Genomic DNA, 22,443 nt, shown 5'->3' with positions numbered 1-22,443 from the left:
CTCTCATTTGTTTCGATATGGTGTCCAATTTTAATATTTTCTAGTACTGAAGGTGGCTTCTTAAACTCAAAATACCACTTGACCTGACTGCAGCCCCTTTGCTTTACCTGCCCAGCAATTTGCTTTACAGTTTCAGAATTGCAGGCACTGAATCCTGGGACCTGCGTAGTTCTCACTGAGAAATTTAGCAAAGAGATTGCTTCTGCAGTTCCACAGGCTACACGTGTGCTGACTCTGATACTCCAGAGCTGACGGAATGGATAACCAGATGTGCTGGTATTGAAGGTACCCAGGATTTGGCACCTGATTTTGCACACAAACACAAGAATTAGGAGCATGAGTGGACTATTTTCCCCGTTCGGCACCTCTATTCTATAACATCATGGCTGTTTGGATTGTGGCTTTAACCCCATTTTGTTTCTCTGTCTCTCCACATACATCCCCTCCAGTCCCACTTCCTTTCATTAGTGAAGTCAGTGGCATAGTAGTGTGACTGGGCTAGAAATCTGGAGTTCTTTACTAAAGTTCTGGGATCAAACACCTGACAGCAAATGGTGAAATTTGAATTCAGCAAAAATTAAAAGCTAGTCTAATGGTAACCATTAACCACTACTGATGTAATTAAAAACCCATCTGGTTCACTAATCTCCTTATCTGGTCTAGTTTGCATATGACTCCAGACCCATAGCAATGCAGTTGACACTTCATGTTCTTGGAAAGGGCCCAGCAAGCCACAGTTCAAGGACAATTAAGGATGGTCAATAAATGCTGAATGTGCTATTATTTATTTTTACAACAAAAAGGACACAGTCTTCCAATCACAAAATATCCTTTGACCAATAACCTTTGCTTCCTAATCCAACTTGCCATTTTCCTTTTGATGTCGTGGGCATCTACTTTTCAAACTAGTCTGTCATGTTGGATCTGCCAAAGTCAACACAGACTACAATAAACATGCTAACCTCATCAACCCACACCACTTCTTTAAAAAAAATACAATCAAGTTAATGAAAAAAAATACAATCAAGTTAATGAAATTAAACTGAAAAGGAAACCAAAAGCCCAGGTTTCTGGGAAAGGTGTGGAAATTCTAATTCCTGGCTGTAACATCAGACCTCTGAGAAAGCAGTCAGTGCCTCCAGGTCCTCAAAAAATAGAAATTCATTTGGGAATACTTACACAAGCTGAATGATAAAATCCAGTCAGGGCTCAGTAAGGAATTGTAAGATTAGAATTTTCTCGCTGGAGGAAAATATTTCACTCTGATTGTGACAAAGCTGAATGTGAGACAGTTAAGGAAGTCATGGTGCACCTGGAAAAGAAGACCAAAAAGGCCAGTTCTGTCCAAAGCAGAAGCAAGGGGACAGCCAGAAAGATGTGCCTTTTTGTGCATGTGAAACTCTGGTACAGTAAAGCTGTTGTTGGGTGGTAATTTGTGACCAACACACGCAGGCATAAAAAGAGTTCGTTGTTCCTTGAAAGTGGAGTAACAGGTAGACAGGGTAGTGAATAAGGCTTTTGCTACACTTGCCTTTAGTGGTTAGTGCATTGAGTATAGGGGTTGGGAGGCCATGTTGCAGGTGTGCAGGATATTGGTTTTGGAATACTGCATTCAATTCTAGTCTCCCTGCTATTGGAAAGATGTTGTTAAACTTGAAAGAGTTCAGAAAAGATTTACATGGGTGTTGCCAGAGCTGGAGGGTTTGAGCTATAGGGACAGGCTGAATAGGTTGGGGCTATTTTCCCTGGGAACATCAGATGCTGAGGGGTGACTTTATAGAAATTTATAAAATCATTAACATTGAAACCATTCTTCACATAATTATATTAAATTAAAATTTTAAAAAACAAGTGAATTTGTTGACATTTTTCTTGCTGAAAAGTGGAAAAATGTTCAACAAGCAGGTGAAATGTTTTCATAAGAAGTAGGTAGTGACAAAGGAAAGAATCAAGCAAGAAAGACTCTTGCTTTCTAGTTACCGTTGCAATGTAGAAAACAGCAGCAAATTGAATAAAACAAACTTTCACTGTTTTGGTGATGCTGATTGAGGGCTAAAACTGTTTAAAAACATCAGGTTGCATTTCTTAGTTATAGTGTCATGGAATCTGTTATATCCACCTTTGAGAAAGCTAGAAGTTCAGTTGTTTGTCTCATCAGAAAGACAGACCATCCAACTGTCAAGAAATGACATTGAAGTGTCAATGTTCTAGTGTCTCTTCGGTAGGACATGGATACGGTGAAGAGTCAAGGTCTTTTTCCCCAGCGTAGGGGAGTCCAAAACTAGAGGGCATAGGTTTAGGTTGAGAGGGGAAAAATTTAAAAGGGTCTTAAAGGGGCAATGTTTTTCATGCAGAGGGTGTTGTGATATGGAATGAACTGCCAAAGGAAGTAGTGGAGGCTGGTACAATTACAACATTTAATAGGCATCTGGATGGGTATATGAATAGGAAGGATTTAAAGGGACATGGGTCAAATACTGGCAAATGGGACTAGATTAATTTAGATATCTGGTCGGCATGGACAAGTTGGATTGAAGGATCTGTTTCCATGCTGTACACCTCTATGACCCTATAACTGAAACCCTATGTGGGAAAGACAGAGTTTACAATGGACTCTGTGATTGAGTTTAATGCTAAATTGGAGCAAACACAAACGGCCAAATGGCCTACTTCTGGTCCTGGTTTCCACATATGCCAAAGGTTCAATTCAAGAAATTTGAGATTCCTTGTTGTATCAGCCACTGAGAGTGTAATTTATTTGTGATTTATTATTGTTACATGTACCTAGGTACAGTGAAAAGTTTTGCTTTAAGTGCAGTGCAGGCAGATTATACCACACAATGTTTATCATGGTGATAGAACAGAGCAAGGAATACAATGTTACAGAAAAGAACAAAAAGCAAGATCAACATCAGCTTTGAAATTAGAGCGGTCCATTCAGCAGTCCAATAACAGCAGGGAAGAAGCTGTTCTTGAACCTGTTAGTACGTGTTTAAGCTTTTGTATTTTAGACCTGACAAAAGAGGTTAGAAAAGATTATAAGCTGGGTAGGAGGGGTCTTTGATGATGTTGGCTGCCTCTCCAAGGCAGTGAGAAGTGTAGATGGAAGGTTGGCTTGTATAATCTATGGATTTTACTAAATACAAGTTAAACGTGAGAACAGATAAATCATGTTGATTCTGGTTTGATTAACTGTATATGTTTTTCATGACCATTGGCTTTTTCATAAAGATAACTGTAGAAGTAAAATGTCAGGGCTATGAATAGAGCTTGTCTGTTAATCCTTGTTCATTTATCAGAATGTGAATTGTTTGGTAGATCCTGTTTAACAGAGACCTTTAAAATGCCTGCAGTTTCATAGAACGGTACAGCAAAGAACAGGGTCTTCGGCCCATGATGTCGTGCCAAAGATTATTCCTAATCTAAACTAAAATAACCTAACCTAGTCTATGCCCCCCTCAACTCACTGCTCTCCATGTGCATGTCCAGCAGTCACTTAAATGTCCCTAATGACTCTGCTTCCACCAGCACCACTGCTAACACATTCCATGCACTCACAACTTTCTGCGTACAGAACCTATCTCTGACATCTCCTCTATACCTTCCTCCTAATATCTTAAAACTATGACCCCTCATGCCAGTCAATCCTGCCTCTCTGGCTATTGACTCTATCCATGCCTCTCATTATCTTGTATACCTCGATCAGGTCACCTCTCTTCCTCCTTCTCCCCAGAGACAGAAGTCCGAGCTTAGTCAACCTCATAAGACAAGCTCTCCAGTCCAGGCAGCATCCTGGTAAACCTTCTTGCACGGTCTCCAAAGCCTCTGTATCTTTCCTACAATAGGGCAAACAGAACTGTACACAATATTCGAAGTTTGGTCTCACCAGGGTCTTGTAGAGCCACAGCAAAACCTCGCAGCTCTTAAACTCAATCCTCCTGTTAATGAAAGCCAACATACCATTTGCTTTCTTAACAGCCCTATCCAGTTGGGAGGCACCTTTGAGGGATCTATGCACTTGAACACCAAGATCTCTCTGTTCCTCCACACTGCCAAGAATCCAGTCTTTAATCCTATATTCAGCCGTCAATTTCAACCTTCCAAAATGCATCACTTTGCATTTATCCAGGTTGAACTTCATCTGCTATTACTCAGCCCAGCTCTGCATCCTGTCCATGTCACACTGCAGCCTGCAATAACCCTTGATACTATAAACAGCACCTCCAACCTTTGTGTCATCGGCAAATTTACTAACCCACCCCTCAACCTCCTCATCCAAGTCATTTATAAAACTACAAACAAAAGAGGCCCAAGAACGAAGCCCTGCAGGACACCACTGACCTCCAGGCAGAACGCTTTCCATCTACAACCCCTCTCTGCCTTCTGTCAGCCAACCAATTCTGAATCCAGGCAGCCAAATCTCTGTGTATCCCATACTTCCTGACTTTATGAATAAGCCCGCTATGGGGAACCTTATCAAATGTCTTGCTGAAGTCCATATATACCACACCCACTGCTCGACCTTCATTGACCTGTCTCGTCACCTCCTCAAAGAACTCAATAAGGTTTGTGAGGCATGACCTGCCCCTCATAAAGCCATGCTGACTGCCTTTAATCACGCTATGCTTTTCCAAATAGTCATAAATCCTATCCCTCAGAATTCTTTCCAAAACCTTGCTGACTACAGACATAAGACTGACTGATCTGTAATTGCCAGGGATTTCCCTATTCCCTTTCTTGAAAACAGGAACAACATCCGCCTCCCTCCAATCCTCCGGTACGACTCCCATGGGGAGTGATGAAGCAAAGATCTTCGCCAGCAGCTTAGCAACCTCCTTTCTCGTTTCCTGGAGCAACCTAGGATAAATCTGGTCCGGCTCTGGGGACGTATCAATCTTAATGCTTGCCAAAATTTCCAGTACATCAACTTCATCAATCTTGATCTGTTCAAGCCTGTTTCCCAGTTCTTCAAAGTTCTCATTCATAACAAGGTCACTTTCCTTAGTGAAAACTGAAGCAAAAAAACTCATTTAGGGCTTCCCCTATCTGCTCAGACTCCATGCACATGTTCCCTACGCTATCCCAGACCGGCCCTACCTTCTCCCTGATCACACTCTTATTCCTCACGTATGTGTGAAATGCCTTTGAGTCTGCCATAATCCTTCCTGAAAAGTCTTTTTCGTGCCCACTCCTGGCTCTCCTCAGTCCATTTCTGAGCTCCTTTCTAGTAAGTCTGCAATTCTCTAAAGCTGTGCTACATCCTTGCTTCCACCACCTTACGTAAGCTGCATTCTTCCTTTTGACGAGAAGCTCCTCTGTTCTTGTCATTCAAGGCTCCTTAATGTTACCCCTTCTTGCCTGTCTCAGAGGAAGAATTTTGTGCATCACTCACAACAAATGCTCCTTAAATAGTCTCCATGTCTCTTGTGCCCTTTCTGTGGAACAATTGCTCCCAATCTGTACTTCCCAACTCCTGTCTCCTTTCCTTATGCTATTCAGTCTGGGAAGCTAGCAACCAAAGCAAAAATTCCCCAAAAGCATATTTTATTACAACAAATTTAAAGCTGCATTAACATCTGAAAAGATATTGCTTAAGCAGCAGTTTGGCAAAATATATCTGCAGTCATGCTTCACAAGGTAAACCGCAGGGCTGAGTGGAGGTTCTGTTGCTCCCTTCTAACTGCAGAAATCTCCATTATAATCCACATCAATTAAACAGGATAGCCAGAATCAAAACCAGTTCTGTAGCGTGCGTGCATACATGTGTTTTTCCTTCTGGTCTCACTGGATACACACAACCCTTTTTAAAAAAAATTGTCGATGGGATGTGGGCATTGATGGTTGGGCCAGAATTTATTGCCCATTCTTAATGGCCCTTGAGATAGTGGTGGTGAGCTGCCTTCTTTAACGACTGCAGTCCATCTGGTGCAGAGACACTCACGATGGGGAGGGAAATTCCAGGCGTTTGGCCCAGCAACAAAGGAATGGCATGTGGATTCAAGGGGAATTTGCAGGCACCAGTGCTCTCATGAATCTGCTGCTATTGACCTTCTAGGTAGTACAAGTTGTGGGTTTGGCAAGCACTGTCAAAGGACTCTTAAATTGTGGTTGTGCACATTGTAGATAGTCCATGTTGCTGCTCCCGAGAATCAGTGGTAAAAGCTGTGAATATCGAAGGTGGTGTCAATCAGGTAGGCTGGTTTGTGCTGGACTGTCAAGCTTCTTGGGGTTTTATTACCCATTCATGGGATGAGGATGTCACTGGCTAGGCAGCATTTATTGCCCATCCCTAATTGCCCAGAGAGCGGTTAAGAGTCAACCACATTGCTGTGGGTCTGGAGTCACATGTAGACCAGGTAAGGATGGCAGATTCCTTCCCTAAAGGACATGAGTGAACAAGATGAGTTTTCTAGACAATTGACACTGGATTGATGGTAAACAGCTAATTCTTGATTCCAGACTTTTACTGAATTCAAATTCCACTACCTGCCATTGGACATAAGCCCCCAGAAGACTCCTGGGTCTCTGGATTAACAGTCCAGCGATAATACCACTAGGCATCACGTCCCCTTGTTGCCAGAGTTGCACTCATTCAGGAAATAATATGCACAGAAATGAAGATGGTTTGAGAAGATATGTAGCTCAGGTTGAGGTTCTGGAAGTAGGCTTGCTCGCTGAGCTGGAAGGTTCATTTCCAGACATTTAGTCACCCTACTAGGTAACATCATCAGGGGCCTCCAGGCGAAGCACTGCTGATAATTCCTGCTTTCTATTTATAGGTTTGGGTTTCTTTGGGTTGGTGATGACATTTCCTGTGGTGATGTCATTGCCTGTTCTTTTTCTCAGGCGGTGGTAGATGGGGTCTAACACATTATCAGCAGTGTTTCGCCAAGACACCCACTGAAAATGTTACCTAGTAAGGTGACGAAATGTCTGGAAATTAACCTTCCAGCTCAGTGAGCAAACCTATATCCAGAAATGGAGATATCTGGGTCCACCCCCTTGCCCGCTGTCTTTCTGGTAAGGTGCAATAATTTCATTGGATTTGGGCATTACTGGGTTGGCCAGCATTTATTGTCCATTCCTAGTTGCTCTTGAGACGATGGCAGTGAGCTGCCTCCTTCAACATCTGCAGTCCATCTACCGTCAAGACAACAGAGTTTTCTTTAGGGATGGATTTTTGGTCCAGCAACAGTGAAGGAACAGAGATTAGTTAAAAGTCACAATGGTGTGTGGCTTGGAGGGGAATTTGCAAGAAAACTAGAGATGATTAATAAATGCTGGCCCAGTCAGTGATGCCCATATCCCATCCACAAATAATTTTTAAAAATCTGCATGTAGCCAGTCAGACAAAGGTAAAGTCACCATAGTCCCAGAGGAGCATAGTGACAGGTGAATGAAGTTGTCTAGCTCCAGTGTTCTCTCTGGACAGCACTAAGTGAACAGAGAACCAGCAGTTTCTCATTCTCCTTCATTGTCTGAGCCCCATTACATCTTTTGTTGGAGGACCAGAATCAGGTTAGCCTTTTTTCGCAGTCTCACTCCAACACCCAGGGGCAACTTGGACCATACCACAAGACTGAAGAAAGGAGGGGTGAGAGAAAACAGGGGAGGAACGGGTGTGGGGATGGAAGGGAGGAGAGGGGGGAGGGGGGGGAGGGGGATGTGGAGGGGGAACGTAGATTAGGAAATGAAGAGAGAGTCCACTCTGAATAAAGATGGATTTTCTTTTCATTTTTATTACTGAGTGACATAGTATTTCCCCTCAGAGAAATGAGTTTATTTCCTTTTCTGTTTTACTATGATCCAGTATGAATTTCAACATGAAATACAGACAATGTATATTACACATTATCGATTCTTTTAATACATACAGTTTACATATAGAAAAACACAACTCTGGCTCTGACGTCTGCTTGTAAAAGTCTCAGTAGACCAGAAACCAAGAAAACAAATAATCTTTGCACTGGTTGGACTTGAACCCAACACTGGGCACATCTGAAGATCTAATCTTCCGATGACAGTTATTGCCCGGGGCCCAGATTGAAATTTCCAGCTTGGGGCACCCCAGCACATCACAGTCATTGAAGACAGCTGGGGCTCTCCTGTGTATTTAGTCTTGTAAAATGAAAATCGCTTGAACAAGATCGGCACAAGCAACCAGCTTGCAAATCCTCTTGTCAACCATTCACCCAGTTACCGGTTCCTTCCCAACCCAAAGCCGCTAGTCTTCATCCAGACGCCGCCTTTTAGCTTGCAGTGGGCTGCTGTCGAGACCATCAGCAGAACAAGCCGGCTCCCTTGTGTCAGTTTGATCACAGTGTTTGATGCCCAGTTCCACCTCTCGCTCATCCGCAGGGGACTGGGTGAAAGTTTTGCCGCTGAAGACATCCGCCAATCTCTCCTCAAAGAAAGAATGCAGCGTCTTCACAGACTCAGCCACTTCCTTGTCCTTCAAGAGAATGTGATTGGAAACAGTTTACATTAAAATCACTGCGACTGAACAATGAAAGAGGGCCAGATGAATATTAAAGAAAAAGTGCTTGACATCCCAGCAGAGGTGCTGACATTGAATCACGACCGAAATGCATTCACAGAGTGAAAAAACACATCTTTAAATCTACTTGGTCATCTGTGCGCTCCTCCTCCCCTGCGTCTAATTGAATCTACTCCCACAAATTTGCCTGAAGAGGAGAGAATAATGCAGGAAACAGAAAGGTAAGAGTAGCCTTCAGAAACTGGGATTGGGGTCCTTAAAACACATTTCTGACACAAAAAATGTAGAAGTGTTCTTTTGTTTACAAACGCCACACTGCAATTCTACATTGGTTCTCCCATCCCAAATCTGGCACTTTGTGAAAACACAATGGACATGGCATGTCATAGCTTTAATAGATTGTTTTAAAGGAGTGGAGAGAGAGCTGGGAGCAGCAGAGGGTTTTAACCAGGGAAAAACTGTCACATTATTATGTTCATGAAAAGCATAAACAAGTAAACTGGCAAAAAAAAATCAAGAGGGAATAACCAGCTATATTCAATTACCTGAACCAGTTTGCTGTATGTCTTAAACATTAATCGAACCTCCATCACAAATTCTTCAGGTCTAGAGTAATGGGGTGCGCTCATCTTCTCAAGTTTTCCTCTAATGGAAGACAGATTTACTTGCTGATTCTTCAACTGTAACAGATAGAAGAGTGAGGTCAGACTTGGAGAACGTACAGTGTAAAGGCTAGACTCAAAGGCTAGAAAGGACAGTGAGAGGTCAGGCTCGGAGAAAGGACGGTGCAAGGTCAGACTTGACAAAGAGCAGGTGGGGATGTGAAGTAAGTTCTGAGTGAATTTGCTGAAGGTTGGCTCATGTATGAAAAAGATGACTAAAATTGTGTGCAGACATAAAGAAAAGTCATTTCATTTACATAAACACCTTTCAGAATATCAAGATGTCCCCAAAGTACCTTTTCGCTAATGATGCACTTCTAAGTTGCAGCCACTGTGATAACAGTTCTTTCAGTGCAAGGTCCCATAAAAAAGAGAAATAATATATTGCAGTGATACTGGATAAGGGGTGCACACAGCCACGGACATTAGGAGAACGTGACTGACCTTCAAAGTAGCAACATGACTCACTGTAACCCATCAGGACAGACCAGATCTCAACTTAATGTCTCATTCTGAAAACAGAAACACCAATAGGGTAGCACTCCTCCGTGCTGACACTGGGACTGTGAGCCTGGAGCATCAAGTCAGGCCTCTGGAGCAGGGATTTAAACCACAGATTACAGGACTACTGACTGACACAGGATCCTTTATCTATTACAGATGACCTGGATATATATGATACCTTCATTTATAAACAAGTTGAATAAGAGAATGTCACAAAATGAAGACCTATTCTTCATATACGTACTTGCAAGAGACCAGTAGGATTCTGGACAGCATGACTCCTCTTATGAGAGAGAAGCAACAACAGCAAATGTTCACATTTCTGTAAAACAACAATGAGTCACACAAGGCTGGCAGCAGTCTTACACCTACACAATGTGTACAAACAATAAAACTAAAGAATTGCAAATGATGGAAAACAGAAACAAAAACATTGCTGAGAGAACTCAGCAGGTCAGGCAGTACCATTGGAAAGAAACCTTAGGGTCACTGGTCCCGAAACATCAACTATGTTCTGAAGGAGGATCACAAGACCCTAAACATTAACTCTGCTTTCCCTTCACAGATGGTGCCAGCCTTTCTGAATTTTCCCAGTCATTTCTGTTTTTGTTTCTGTGTACAAAGAATAACTGGGAACTCTTTCTCACCGTGGTGGCTTTGCTTCTTGCATTTAAATGCTTTAAATTCCCAGGGTGTAACTTGGATAAGTACAAATCACGTTGGGGTTGCAGTTGGAAAATTACCAAGCCATGTGCGCATCGTTTTGTGCGATCTTTGACCAGTGAATGTTAGCAGCGCAGTCTCTACTGTCAGGTGTCAGCTTTACCTGGGTATGTGCACATCCCTTGCACTTTCCAGAAGGACCCTTTGCTTTTCTGGCATCCCTGATCCTCAACTAGGGTACACCTGAGCAATGACTGGACCTATATATTTCACGCTGGTGAGCCCAGGGAGCATCAGTGGCTAGTTTCTCATTGGGATGTATCGCAGCAGAGTCAATACTCCTCTCCCAGTGTACTGCAGTAAGGTTTACACAGGGTAGCGATCGGTAGCAAATAGCAAGGCTAATCCTCCATGCTCTCGTCTGCGGCCACTCAGGGCTAATGGCTATACCCTAACTGCTGCCTTTAGCTGAGAAGAGCTAAGTCAGCAAAAACCATAGTGACAACTCAGAATCATAAACGTCTATGTGCACTGTAGCAACTCAAATTTAACTCTCATCTTAGAAAGTCACACAACACAACAGAAACCCTGTTCATACAGCCTCTGAACATCGATGCTCGGTTTTAGTACAAACCCTCTGATCGAGAGCACCAAGACACCCTGATGCAGAACCACTTTCAGCTTCCAATGCTGTGGCTGAACTTTCATTCTGGATTTCAGATGCTGCCAAATCTACACACAACGAACATGTCCATTCAACACTGCAGAGAGAGAGAGAGAGAGAGAGAGAAAGAAAAAGAAAAACACAGGTCAATCACAACTGCTTATAACACGTAGGTAATACATGACAATGCTCAAAATATATTTTAGAATAACAGGTGTATCGTAATGCACTGCATTGAGTAACACTTCTGAGAACTATAAAAAAGGTCTACAGACAGTGATGAAGGTGCTTTTGCCAGGAGGTCTGCCATGATATGCCACATTTGCCTGCCTTCTGCCATCCTTGCACATCTGCTATCAGTCATCTGCAACCATTGCCTGCCATCCACCATCCAACTGCATCCAGGTTGATGCCTCTTTCTGCTGCCTTCCACTGTGTGCACAGTTTTACAAGGACGATACCAATACTCTGAGGTTGCACCCATCAGGAAAAACTGAACAGCGAATTGTGGAGAAACTCATTACCCAGACAGTGGTCAGAATGAGGAGCTCACTACCACAGAAAATAGATAGGAATAAAAACATTGATGCATTTAAGAGGGAGCTGGGCAAATGTGTTCGAAGGGAAGCAGCTTATGGGGCAAACAGGTTGAGATAAAAAGGGGAGGAAAAAGTAAGTTTGTGTGTACTATAGACACCAATTGGGACAATTTGTCTGTTTCAGAATTGTAAAATCCCACAGGACCAAAGGGCTGCTCTCTCATTAGAGACAGCGCGCGAGAGACAGAGAGATGACTGGTGATGGTTTAACCTGAGGGTCATCACACTTCAGGTGAGAAAACAGGTTGAGAAAGTGGGCCCTTCATGGAGACCTCAGCCAGCATGTCAGTTGAACCTGTGCTGTTAGCATCACTCTGCAACGCCCAGCAAACCAACTTCTGTTCTGGATCTCTACGTGAAGCATCATTCTGCTGCTGTGATCGGAGTTGAGTTTAAACTGGCCTGTTGTAAGTCTGCAAAATCCAACCATAGCCTAAGGCTCATACAGCTTCCTTTGTTGCTTGGCCAAGGAACCTCATTAATAAAACAAGTGTGCCAGCTTCAGGTTGCAGCTCAGTAACACAGAGTACTGGATGACTGATTTGCCTCTGTACAAAGATCAACTGCAAGGTATGACTGCTACGCAGGACAATTCAGCAGTCCACAAATGGGAATCGTTACAGTTGCAGAGATCAGCACTACAACAGAGTGGATTCTCCAGGTCATGGTGTGTTCCAAATTGGCAGGAGTTACAAGTTGGATCACTACAGGGAGAAAGAAAACCAGCCATAGCTTTCAGTCCAAAACAATTTCTCCAGGATTTTTCTGCAAAGTGCTCAAGTGCATCACTCCTTAGGATGACAACGGGCTAAAGAGAAAATGTGGCAGCCATGGAAGGTGACATGGTCTACACTGCTGCACCTAACTGGACTGACAAAGCAGCTTTCCAAATACAGTATGATTTTAACCTCACCCATGTTGGCACTCACCTTGGCACACTGGACAAAGCAGGAACATGGCAATCAATGTGAAACACCTTCAGACAGCGACGACAACATGGTAGCTCGCCTCCTTTCCCACAAACGACACAGACGACCTCATCAGACTCTTCACCCTTCTCACTGACGCTGCACAGCGGGGATGCCTTGAGGTCTGGAATGCTCCCGGGTGACTTCTCACTGGGGGAAGGCGTGGGGCTGAGGGGGTGGTGCTGGTGGGAGCGCTTGGTTCCTACCTCTGTCCTCTCGCTGAACACAAACTCAATGTCTGTTTCTGACGCAGGAGAGGCTGAGTTCGGTGGGGTCAGTGTGCTCTCCAGAGTTGGTGTCTGCAGGTTAGAGACAGTTATTATTTCCTGTGCTGGGAGTTGTAGCTTAAAATAGGGAGGGAGTTGGTGAGAGGTGTTGGGCTTGGGAGTGGGTAAATTTAAAATTAGAGCAAAGACAAATCGTTGTGAAATCTGGATCACTCTCCCAAAAATCATGATGATTTTGGGTCGGAGGAGACTCAATTGGAAATTTCAAACCCAAGAAAGAGATTTTTTTGTTAGACAAGAGTAATAAAGGGAACAAAGCCAAGATGGGTAAATGGACAATATCAGTCATAATCTAATCTAAAATGCAGATTTAAGAGGATGTTCCTAATTATTAATCTTGCATTGTCTTTATGGAATCACAGAGTTGCTAGAGCACAGAGGGAGGCCATTTCACCCACTGTCTGCAGAGGCTTTCTGAAGAGAATACCCAGTACCATTCCATCTCACCTTTTCCCCAAAACCCTGTATATTCTTCTGTTTCAGATAATAACCTAATTTCCTCTCAACTCAACCTGCTCCTGCTTCACTCTTAGACAGCTCATTCCAGAAGCGAACCGTTCACTGCTAGGAAACGTTTCTTCTCATGTCACTATTGGTTCTTTTAACTTTTACTTTAAATCTGTGCTCTCTCATTTCGGACTTGTCCATTAATGGGAAAAGCTTTGTCCGATCTACTGTGCCAATACCCATGATTTTGAACAACTCTATCAATCCCCTTGGAAACTTCACATCAAGGAAAGCAGCCTCGAATACTCTAACTCATTCCTGAAAACATTATCATCAAGTTTTTCCAAAGGTTGCCTAGAACTGGATTCCACACTTCAGTCGAGACCAAACCAGTTGCCATTAGCCTTACTGTCTAGCAATTCCTTTTTCGGTTTCACTTCACCTACTCTTCCCCTCAGGCATGACATGGTGGAGCACACCATACAACTACTTCTGCTGATGGCACACAGCAAGGTGATACAGAAGTCAGCTCTTTCAGCCACACAGCACCACACAGCAAAACTGGAAGAAGTGGTTTATCCCACCAAAATATGTAAAGCATTGGGATTTATGTCCAAGAGCATTAGGCACAATTCAACAGTTGTGAATTGGCTTAGATAGTGGAGTGTAGGCTGTGAACAGCAGGTGTTACCGCTGCATACCATTCTATCTTCCACTGGTATTCAGATGAGCACTTTGGAGTGGGTTACCAATCAGAAATGAGAACCTACTTGATTTTCCTCCTCGTTGGCCCAAAATGATGGAGGTCAGTGCAGTAACCCCGGCTAAGATAAAAGTTGGCAACTGAAGTTGGCATCTTCCCAAGTTCATTACACATTGTACTACAATCTCAGCTCTCTCCTTTCACAATAAAAGCAGGATATTCTGGAAACGTTCAGCAGGTTAGGCAGCGACAGCAGCAGCACAGAAAGTAGGATAAGCTTCACATTTCAGGGTGCTTATTGCTAACTTCATCACCACTTTCGCAAAGTAACTAAACTTGGATAATAAATAATGGTGTGGCACCCACGCCACAAGAATGAATTCAAGAACTGAATGAATTCATCATCCACTGAGTAAAACATTCGATGCGTATTTTATTGAAGAGGAGAAAATCTCTTTTATAATCTCATTCACACACTTTAATTAGCAGAAATAATATGACATCCCAAAAGACTTAATTAAACTCTCCAGGTTTCTTAAAAGTAGAATATCATAATTTGAGAATACTCTGTTTTGTAATGAGCAGAATTTATAATGAGTTTATTCACAATATGTTAATGAGTTACTTCTATTATTGTTATAACTAAGAGAAATGAAACCGCTGTGCATATCCTTGGCATACTGGGAATACATGCTGCACAAGTACGCTTTAAGCCTCCAGTTTTCCACTCCCAGCAAGTGCCAAGGAACAGTGCAACAGCATTCCTCTTTAGGCTGCAAGGTCTATGAAGATTCAGTTTACACTTCTTAATTACAGGCGAGGTATTTTGTTCTTCACTGACCTGAATCAGCACCAGCAGATTCAGTTTTATGAACATGTCAACAGACTGTCTTCAATCAGATCACAGTTACTCTCCAAGGCCACCTCATACATGGATTTATGAGAGTGAGGAACAGGGTCGCAGAGGGCAAGGTATTCTTTGTGAATTTCAAGAGCGACAGCATTTGCTTTGCAACAAGAGACTTTGAAGTGATCTCAAAAATGGAAAGGAAGTGCTAGTTGATGCAAACAAACTGTTTGCTGTGGAGAAAGGTTCTCACAGAGGAGGCAATATCCACAGCTGAAAAAACACACACAGCACACAATCATAACAATTACAGACCACTCAGCCCACTAAATATGTGCTGGGTTCAAACTCTTCAAATCTATTCTGAAACAATTTCCTTTTATTGTTTTAAACCAAACCTTTTCAACAAAAGAACTGTCTGATACTGACGTTTCTATTTGTGAACTTAAAATGAATTATCCACTAACTTGATTGAGTTAATAAGTGGCAGAGTGATGACAGAATTGAATGCAGGAAGAAAATTGCTGAGATTTAATAGAGGTATTCAAAATAATTAAAGATTTTGACAACGTAGGCATAAGAAATCTGCTCCCACTGGTGGGAGAGTGAGTAACCAGATTTAAATCCAGTTGGCAAAACAGCATGAGGGGAGACAAGGAGGCTTTTTAAAAAAATACTGAAAATTGTTCTGGAAAGCACTGCCTGAGGGAGCAGTGGAAGCAGTTTCAAAAGGAGTCTATAATCTGGAGTTTAGTAAAACAAGGTGATCGCTTTCAAATACACAAAATTTGTACAGGCTCAAAGGGGTGGATACAGAAAGGATACTTTCCCTGATTTTGGGGGGAGGCAGCGTGGAGGAGACAGTCTCAGGATCAGGGCTGATCATTGTGGACAGAGATAAAGAGGAATTTGTTTGCCAAGAAGGTTGACATTTTTTAAATCTCTCTGTCCAAGATGATGGTGGAGCTCAGTGGATGAATTTGGTTAAGGCTGAGATCAATACATTTCTCCATTTTAAAAATACTTAGGCAATAGTGCAGGAAAGTGGTATTGAAATAAAACTTCAGCCAGAGTCATACAGCACGAAGATAGACCCTTCGGTCCAACTGGTCCGTGCCGAACATAATCACAAACAAAACTAGTCCCAACTGCCTGCTCCTGGCCCATATCCCTCCGGACTTTTCCAAGTGGTGTACTTAATCAAGTATCTTTTAAATGCTGTCACTGTGCCCGTATTCACCACTTCCTCACAATTTCGCTCTGCACATGAAGCATCCTCTGCATTTAAATAATTGCCTTTCATGTCTTTTTTAAATCTTTCTCCTCTCACCTTAAAAATATGCCCCCTACTCTTAAAAATCACCCATCCTAGGGAAAAGACACCTGCTATTAGCCCTCTCATGATTTGATCTCATTGAATAGCTGTGTGGGCTCAAAGGATTGAATGGCCTACTCCTATTTACGTTTGTATTAATGTCACCCATAATATTTTCAGATAAACACGTGGAATTCATTTATGGGAATACAATTGTTGGATTACAAATTCTGCCAATTTTGAGTCAAAGAACAAGCCCATATATACCCTGAAGGATGGATTCAAAGGCAAACCATCTCCTTCGATGATGATCAGGCTGAATTCATCCTGGCCACTGCCAGGTAGCAATTTGAAGGTTGGAAGCTCTGTGTCAGTGGACAGATCAATCTGCAAGCGTTCTAACCGCACATATGGAACCTTCGCCCTCAGCTTGGATTCAACACTGGAGTTGGAACTATAATCAGAAAGAAAAGCATTCATCTTTATACAATACCAGAAATCAAACAGTTAAAACAGTCAGAAGTTGAAGCTGCATAGTTGAGGTGAAGTGAATGTACTGTAGCCAAATTTGCAGATGACACAAAAATATGGCAAGTTGTGAGAGGGATACAAACAGTTCACAGAGAGATATTAGGTCAAGTAAGTTAGCAAAAGTCGGGCAAATAAAGTATAATGTGGGAGAATGCAAAGCTTTTCTTTTTTGAAGGGAGAACAAAATAACAGAATATATTTCAATGGAGATAAACTGCAGAAAGCTGCAACACAAAGGACTTGGGGGGAGCTTGCGTACAAAACACAAAGCTAGTACACAAGTGCAGCAGGTAATCATAGACGCCCTACAGTGTGGAAACAGGCCATTCAGCCCAACAAATCCACTTCGACCAGGAAGGATAATGGAACGTTGGTCCTCATTTCAAGGGGGTGGAATGTAAAGAGTAGGAAAGTCTTACTGCAACTGTACAAGGTACTGGTGAGACCACATCTGGAGTACTGTGAGCAATATTGGTCTATTTATTGAAGGAAAGATTACTTAATTGGAGGCAGTTCAGAGAAGATTCAGCAAAATGATCCCTAGAATGAAGGGACTGTCTTATGAGCAAAACCTAAATAGTTTGGGACTCCACTCACTGCCTTTCAGAAGAATGAGAGGTGATGTTATTGAAACATACAGGATTCTTACGTGCTCTACAGAGTAAATGCTGAGAGGATGTTTCCCCTCATGGAGGAGTCGAGGGCCAGACAGCATAGACTCAGAATAAATTCACCCTGATTCTGGGGGATAATGAGTCTCAATGATACAGTTCTGCCCTCACCAAAGGGACTTATTGCAGTGGCTTGAGGTAATTTCCATCTTGATCTCACTGTCTCTAATTAATACTCCCACGTTAGATTTGACACATGAGAGTGTAGATCCTTCCAACCCAGAAAGTCTTACTGAAGCAATCAGACAGTTCCTCCTGTCAAATGGCTTTTCAGACTGATTGCATGATTTTAATGTCAGGTTGACTATGATCCCTAAGCAGTGACACAAACTTGAATACTTCTTCAATCTCTGATAGCGATCTGTAATGGTGAAAGCTGTGCAGTGCACTGTGAACCCAGACTGAAGTGTTACTGCACACTGCTGTGAAATTGACCTTCAAACCAAAATGCATCACATTTGAGGGGCAGCATGAGTAGAGGGGCAGCATGTGGGCGGCACAGTGGTTAGCACTGCTGCCTCACAGCGCCCAGAGACCCGGGTTCATTTCCCGCCTCAGGCGACTGACTGTGTGGAGTTTGCACGTTCTCCCCGTGTCTGTGTGGGTTTCCTCAGGGTGCTCCGGTTCCTCCCACAGTCCAAAGATGTGCGGGTCAGGTGAACTGGCCATGCTAAATTGCCCATAGTGTTAGGTAAGGGGTAAGTGTAGGGGTATGGGTGAGTGACAAGTTTGTGTCACTGCTTAGGGATCATAGTCAACCTGACATTAAAATCATGCAATCAGTCCACACCACACAAATCCACACCACACGCAGGGTGGTGTGGACTTGTTGGGCCGAAGGGCCTGTTTCCACACTGTAAGTAATCTAATCTAATTTAAAGGAGTGAGAGGAGTGACACAAATTATTTCCCAGTGCCAGGAAAAGGTGCTTACTGGTCAGGAAAAGGGAATAATGCGGAAAGAGCAAGAGATAGGTAGTTACATGCAGTACAATATGAAATTAACACCACACATAGCAGAAACTCCAAAGTTCAATTCCAGGGCTGGCGCTATGATGAATTAACAGGACTAATCTCGGGAAGCAACAAGGCTGTGCCAAGTGTCTTTTCTTCAGATTTTGATGTATGCCTGCAGTCTGATCAAGAAAGCACATTATGCAAAGACCAGAGATGGCCAAGAGGACACTCAGCTGTGACAAAGACCCGACTAAAACTGAACCTGCAGGTTCATGGCTGCGATGAAAGCTCAATTAATTCCAAACTTGCAGGTTCACGGATAAAAAATAGCTGCTTGTCCTAAGTTTATCAGAAGATGAACAACAACTGTGGAAATCAAATCCTTGTGTGTGCAAAAAAAAGGGAAGCTTTTGGAGGGATTGACCAGTTGTGGGATGTGAGTGGAGATTGGAAGGAGATACAGGAAATGAAGAAAGTTAATTTCAGAGTTACAGTCTCAAACTGGAATACTTTAAGTGCTCTTGAAAAATATAGTGTGTACTTCTATCCTTCCATTATTCTAGCCATATAAACTGGTTTATTAGGAAAACACACTGTGAAATACCAATTCTTACCTGTCACCGTTGCACTTCAAGGTACTTGGCAAAGGTACGCATCCAAACTCTGAACAGTTAAACACAAAATTAACTGGTCAAATAAATTGCACAAATAATAAATACAGAATGATTTTTGCATTACTACTGAATATAACATGAAGTGGTATTCAGTAGCAATACTAAGTGCACTTAATTGTATCAAGCCAGAAAACACATTTTGAAAAGAGTTACTGGAATATTTAAGGGAGTAGTACAGGTCATTCTGCTATAACGTGACAGTTGTGTTCCTTTGCAACCTTGTGATACAGAAAATCGCACAATAGAAAACTGCTCTATAGAAGATCATTGTAGATTATCCAAACAGGGTCCCTAATTCGTTAATCACTTTAGAACCAATTCGTGTTAACGAAATGCGCATTATGCCAAAACGACCTGTACCCATAATGAGTTAGTGTGGAGATGACGGGTTTGCTCTTGTGCCTCTACGCAAGTTTGTATTTCCTAAACTTTGAAGATTAAGCATCCACAGAATCAGAGGATCGAAACAGCAAAAACAGAGGCCATTCAGCCTGTCTTTATTGCACCAGCTGTCTGAAGGAGGAATTTATAGAATCCCTACAGTGCAGATAGAGGCCAGTCACTCAAATCTGAAGAGTATCCCACTCAAACCCACCCTATCCTTGTAACCCTGCATTTACCATGACTAACCCAACTAACCTGCACATCTTTGGACTGTGGGAGGAAACTGGAGCACCCACCAGAAACTCACGCAGATACTGGGAGAACATGCAAACTCCACATATTAGTCAGCCATGGCTGGAATTGAATCCAGGACCCTGGCACTGTGAGGCAGCATTGCTAAACACAGTGCCATTGTGCCATCCCTTAGCGTCACTTAATTCACAAAGTGTTAATCCCCCTTCCTTTCTCCCTAAAACCCTGCTCATTCTTCCTTTGCAGAGAATAATCCCGTTTCCCTTTTGAATGTTCCAGTTGAAACTACCTTTCTCACAGGCAGTGCATTCCAGACCCTAGCTATTCTATAGCTAAATGTTTCTCCTTTTGACACTATTGCTTTGTTGCAATCACGTTAAATTTGAGCCCTTTGGTCTCCTTCCAGCATGTGGAATAGTATTTCTTTACCTTCTGTTCAGATCCCTCATATGATTTTGAATACCTCCGTCAAATCACCTCTCAACCTCCTCCTAAATAAACAGTCCCAACTTCTCCAATTTATGTAACTGAATTTGCTCATCCAGAGAACCATTGGATTCAAGACTTCAAGAGATTAAGGAAGCACATAGTGTAGATAGAGAGAAACTACTGCCACTCAGTGGAATCAAAGACTAATCAGGAAACACTTGATTTTTTTTTGCCAGCCAAAGTGTATATTGGGCAAAGGTAGGCTTATGGAGTTAGGTCACAGATTGACAGAACAGGCACGAGGAGCTGAATACCATCCTCCTCCTCTTATCTCACATTTCAGAACTGAAGTGAAGTGACAGCTTCGGAGGTGCTCCTGGCTTGCTGTACTCCTTTCCTGAAACTACTGAATACAGTACATTAATGAAGAATTTTAAAAAGCTGACATGGACCTCCTTTCAAAATCCCCAACAAGACGAACTTTCAATCATCAAATCTTGGGCAGAACTCTATTTCATCAGACTAGGATGTGATGCCTTCCTCTCAGGGATTTATTTTAAAGTGTGTTTTGGAGAAGGCCCAAGACACCGTGCACAAAATACCAACATTGAGAAGAACAGACAGAAGGTTACAGAAACAGATCTACAGTGATTTCGACAATGCCAAGCTTGGGTGCTGAATGCTTATTTTTGAGGAAGATATTGGGGGAGAATGAGGGCGAAGATGATCTACAGTTTGGGATTACAAAGAAGTGGTGGATCGAGTAGGAAGTAGTGCAATGAGTCTTAAAAACATCAGAATGGATAAAGAACAAAAAAGGAGAAGGAAAAGAGGGAAGAAGTGACTAGAAAAGTTGAGGAAGGTTGAGTTGTGGATGTGGTGTATATGGACTTCAGCAAGGCATTTGATAAGGTTCCCCATGGTAGGGTCATTCAGAAGGTCAGGAAGAATGGGATACAGGGGAACTTAGCTGTCTGGATACAGAATTGGCAGGCCAACAGAAGACAGCAAGTGGTAGTAGAAGGAAAATATTCTTCCTGGAAGTCTGTGGTGAGTGGTGTTCCACAGTGCTCTGTCCTTGGGCCTCTACTCTTTGTAATTTTTATTAATGACTTGGATGAGGGAATTGAAGGATGGGTCAGCAAGTTTGTAGACGACACAAAGGTTGGAGGTGTCGTTGACAGTATAGAGGGCTGTTGTAGGCTGCAGCAGGACATTGACAGGATGCAGAGATGGGCTGAGAGGTGGCAGATGGAGTTCAACCTGGATAAATGCGAGGTGATGCATTTTGGAAGGTCAAATTTGAAAGCTGAGTACAGGATTAAGGATAGGATTCTTGGCAGTGTAGAGGAACTGAGGGATCTTGGGGTGCAGGTATATAGATCCCTTAAAATGGGCACCCAAGTGGACAGGGTTGTTAAGAAAGCATATGGTGTTTTGGCTTTCATTAACAGGGGTATTGAGTTTAAGAGTCGTGAGATCTTGTTGCAGCTCTATAAAACTTTGGTTAGACCGCACTTGGAATACTACGTCCAGTTCTGGTCACCCTATCATAGGAAAGATGTGGATGCTTTGGAGGGGGTTCAGAGGAGGTTTACCAGGATGCTGCCTGGACTGGAGGGCTTATCTTATGAAGAGAGGTTGACTGAGCTCAGACTTTTTTCACTGGAGAAAAGGAGGAGGAGAGGGGACCTAATTGAGGTATACAAGATAATGAGAGGCATAGATAGAGTCGATAGCCAGAGATTATTTCCCAGGGCAGAAATGACTAACACGAGGGGTCATAGTTTTAAGCTGGTTGGAGGAAAGTATAGAGGGGATGTCAGAGGCGGGTTCTTTACACAGAGTTATGAGAGCATGGAATACGTTGCCAGCAGCAGTTGTGGAGGCAGGGTCATTGGGGACATTTAAGAGACTACTGGACATGCAAATGGTCACAGAAATTTTAGGGTGCATACATGAGGATCAATGGTCGGCACAACATCGTGGACTGAAGGGCCTGTTCTGTGCTGTACTGTTCTATGTTCTATGTTCTAAGTGGAAAGCCACCTCATGATTCAAATGAAGGGCAGAAAGGAATCATAGAGTCCTAGAGATGTTCAGCATGGAAACAGACCCTTCGGTCCAATCTGTCCATGCTGACCAGATATCCCAACCCAATCTAGTCCCACCTGCCAGCACCCGGCCCATATCCCTCCAAACCCTTCCTATTCATATACCCATCCAAATGCCGCTTAAATGTTGCAATTGTACCAGCCTCCACCACTTCCTCTGGCAGCTCATTCCATACATGTACCACCCTCTGCATGAAAAAGTTTCCCCTTAGGTCTCTTTTAGAGACAATCACTTATTGAACTTTTATGAAGTCTGGGTAGAAAAGGGAAAGCAAC

General features: G+C 42.8%; 1 protein-coding gene across 3 annotated transcripts in view; it reads right to left on the bottom strand.

Annotated features, from left to right (window-relative positions):
• Positions 1-7,719: 7,719 nt before the first annotated feature.
• The window catches only part of LOC140489354 (transcription intermediary factor 1-alpha-like), a 102,353-nt gene continuing 87,629 nt past the window's right edge, over positions 7,720-22,443 (bottom strand). For all 3 annotated transcript variants that reach the window (XM_072588832.1, XM_072588833.1, XM_072588834.1), the window contains 7 exons: positions 18,929-18,977; positions 16,424-16,610; positions 12,519-12,856; positions 10,961-11,087; positions 9,908-9,985; positions 9,043-9,177; positions 7,720-8,452 (listed from right to left, as the gene is read on the bottom strand). In XM_072588832.1, the coding sequence (XP_072444933.1) occupies positions 8,225-8,452; positions 9,043-9,177; positions 9,908-9,985; positions 10,961-11,087; positions 12,519-12,856; positions 16,424-16,610; positions 18,929-18,977 (1,142 nt within the window). In that variant the 3' untranslated portion in view covers positions 7,720-8,224. The remainder of the gene's footprint in view (positions 8,453-9,042; positions 9,178-9,907; positions 9,986-10,960; positions 11,088-12,518; positions 12,857-16,423; positions 16,611-18,928; positions 18,978-22,443) is intronic.

Source organism: Chiloscyllium punctatum, chromosome 18 (assembly GCF_047496795.1).
Source record: "Chiloscyllium punctatum isolate Juve2018m chromosome 18, sChiPun1.3, whole genome shotgun sequence".
Lineage (NCBI taxonomy): Eukaryota > Metazoa > Chordata > Chondrichthyes > Orectolobiformes > Hemiscylliidae > Chiloscyllium > Chiloscyllium punctatum.
The sequence above is the reverse complement of the archived record's forward strand: the minus strand, read 5'-3'. Positions and strand labels throughout refer to the sequence as shown.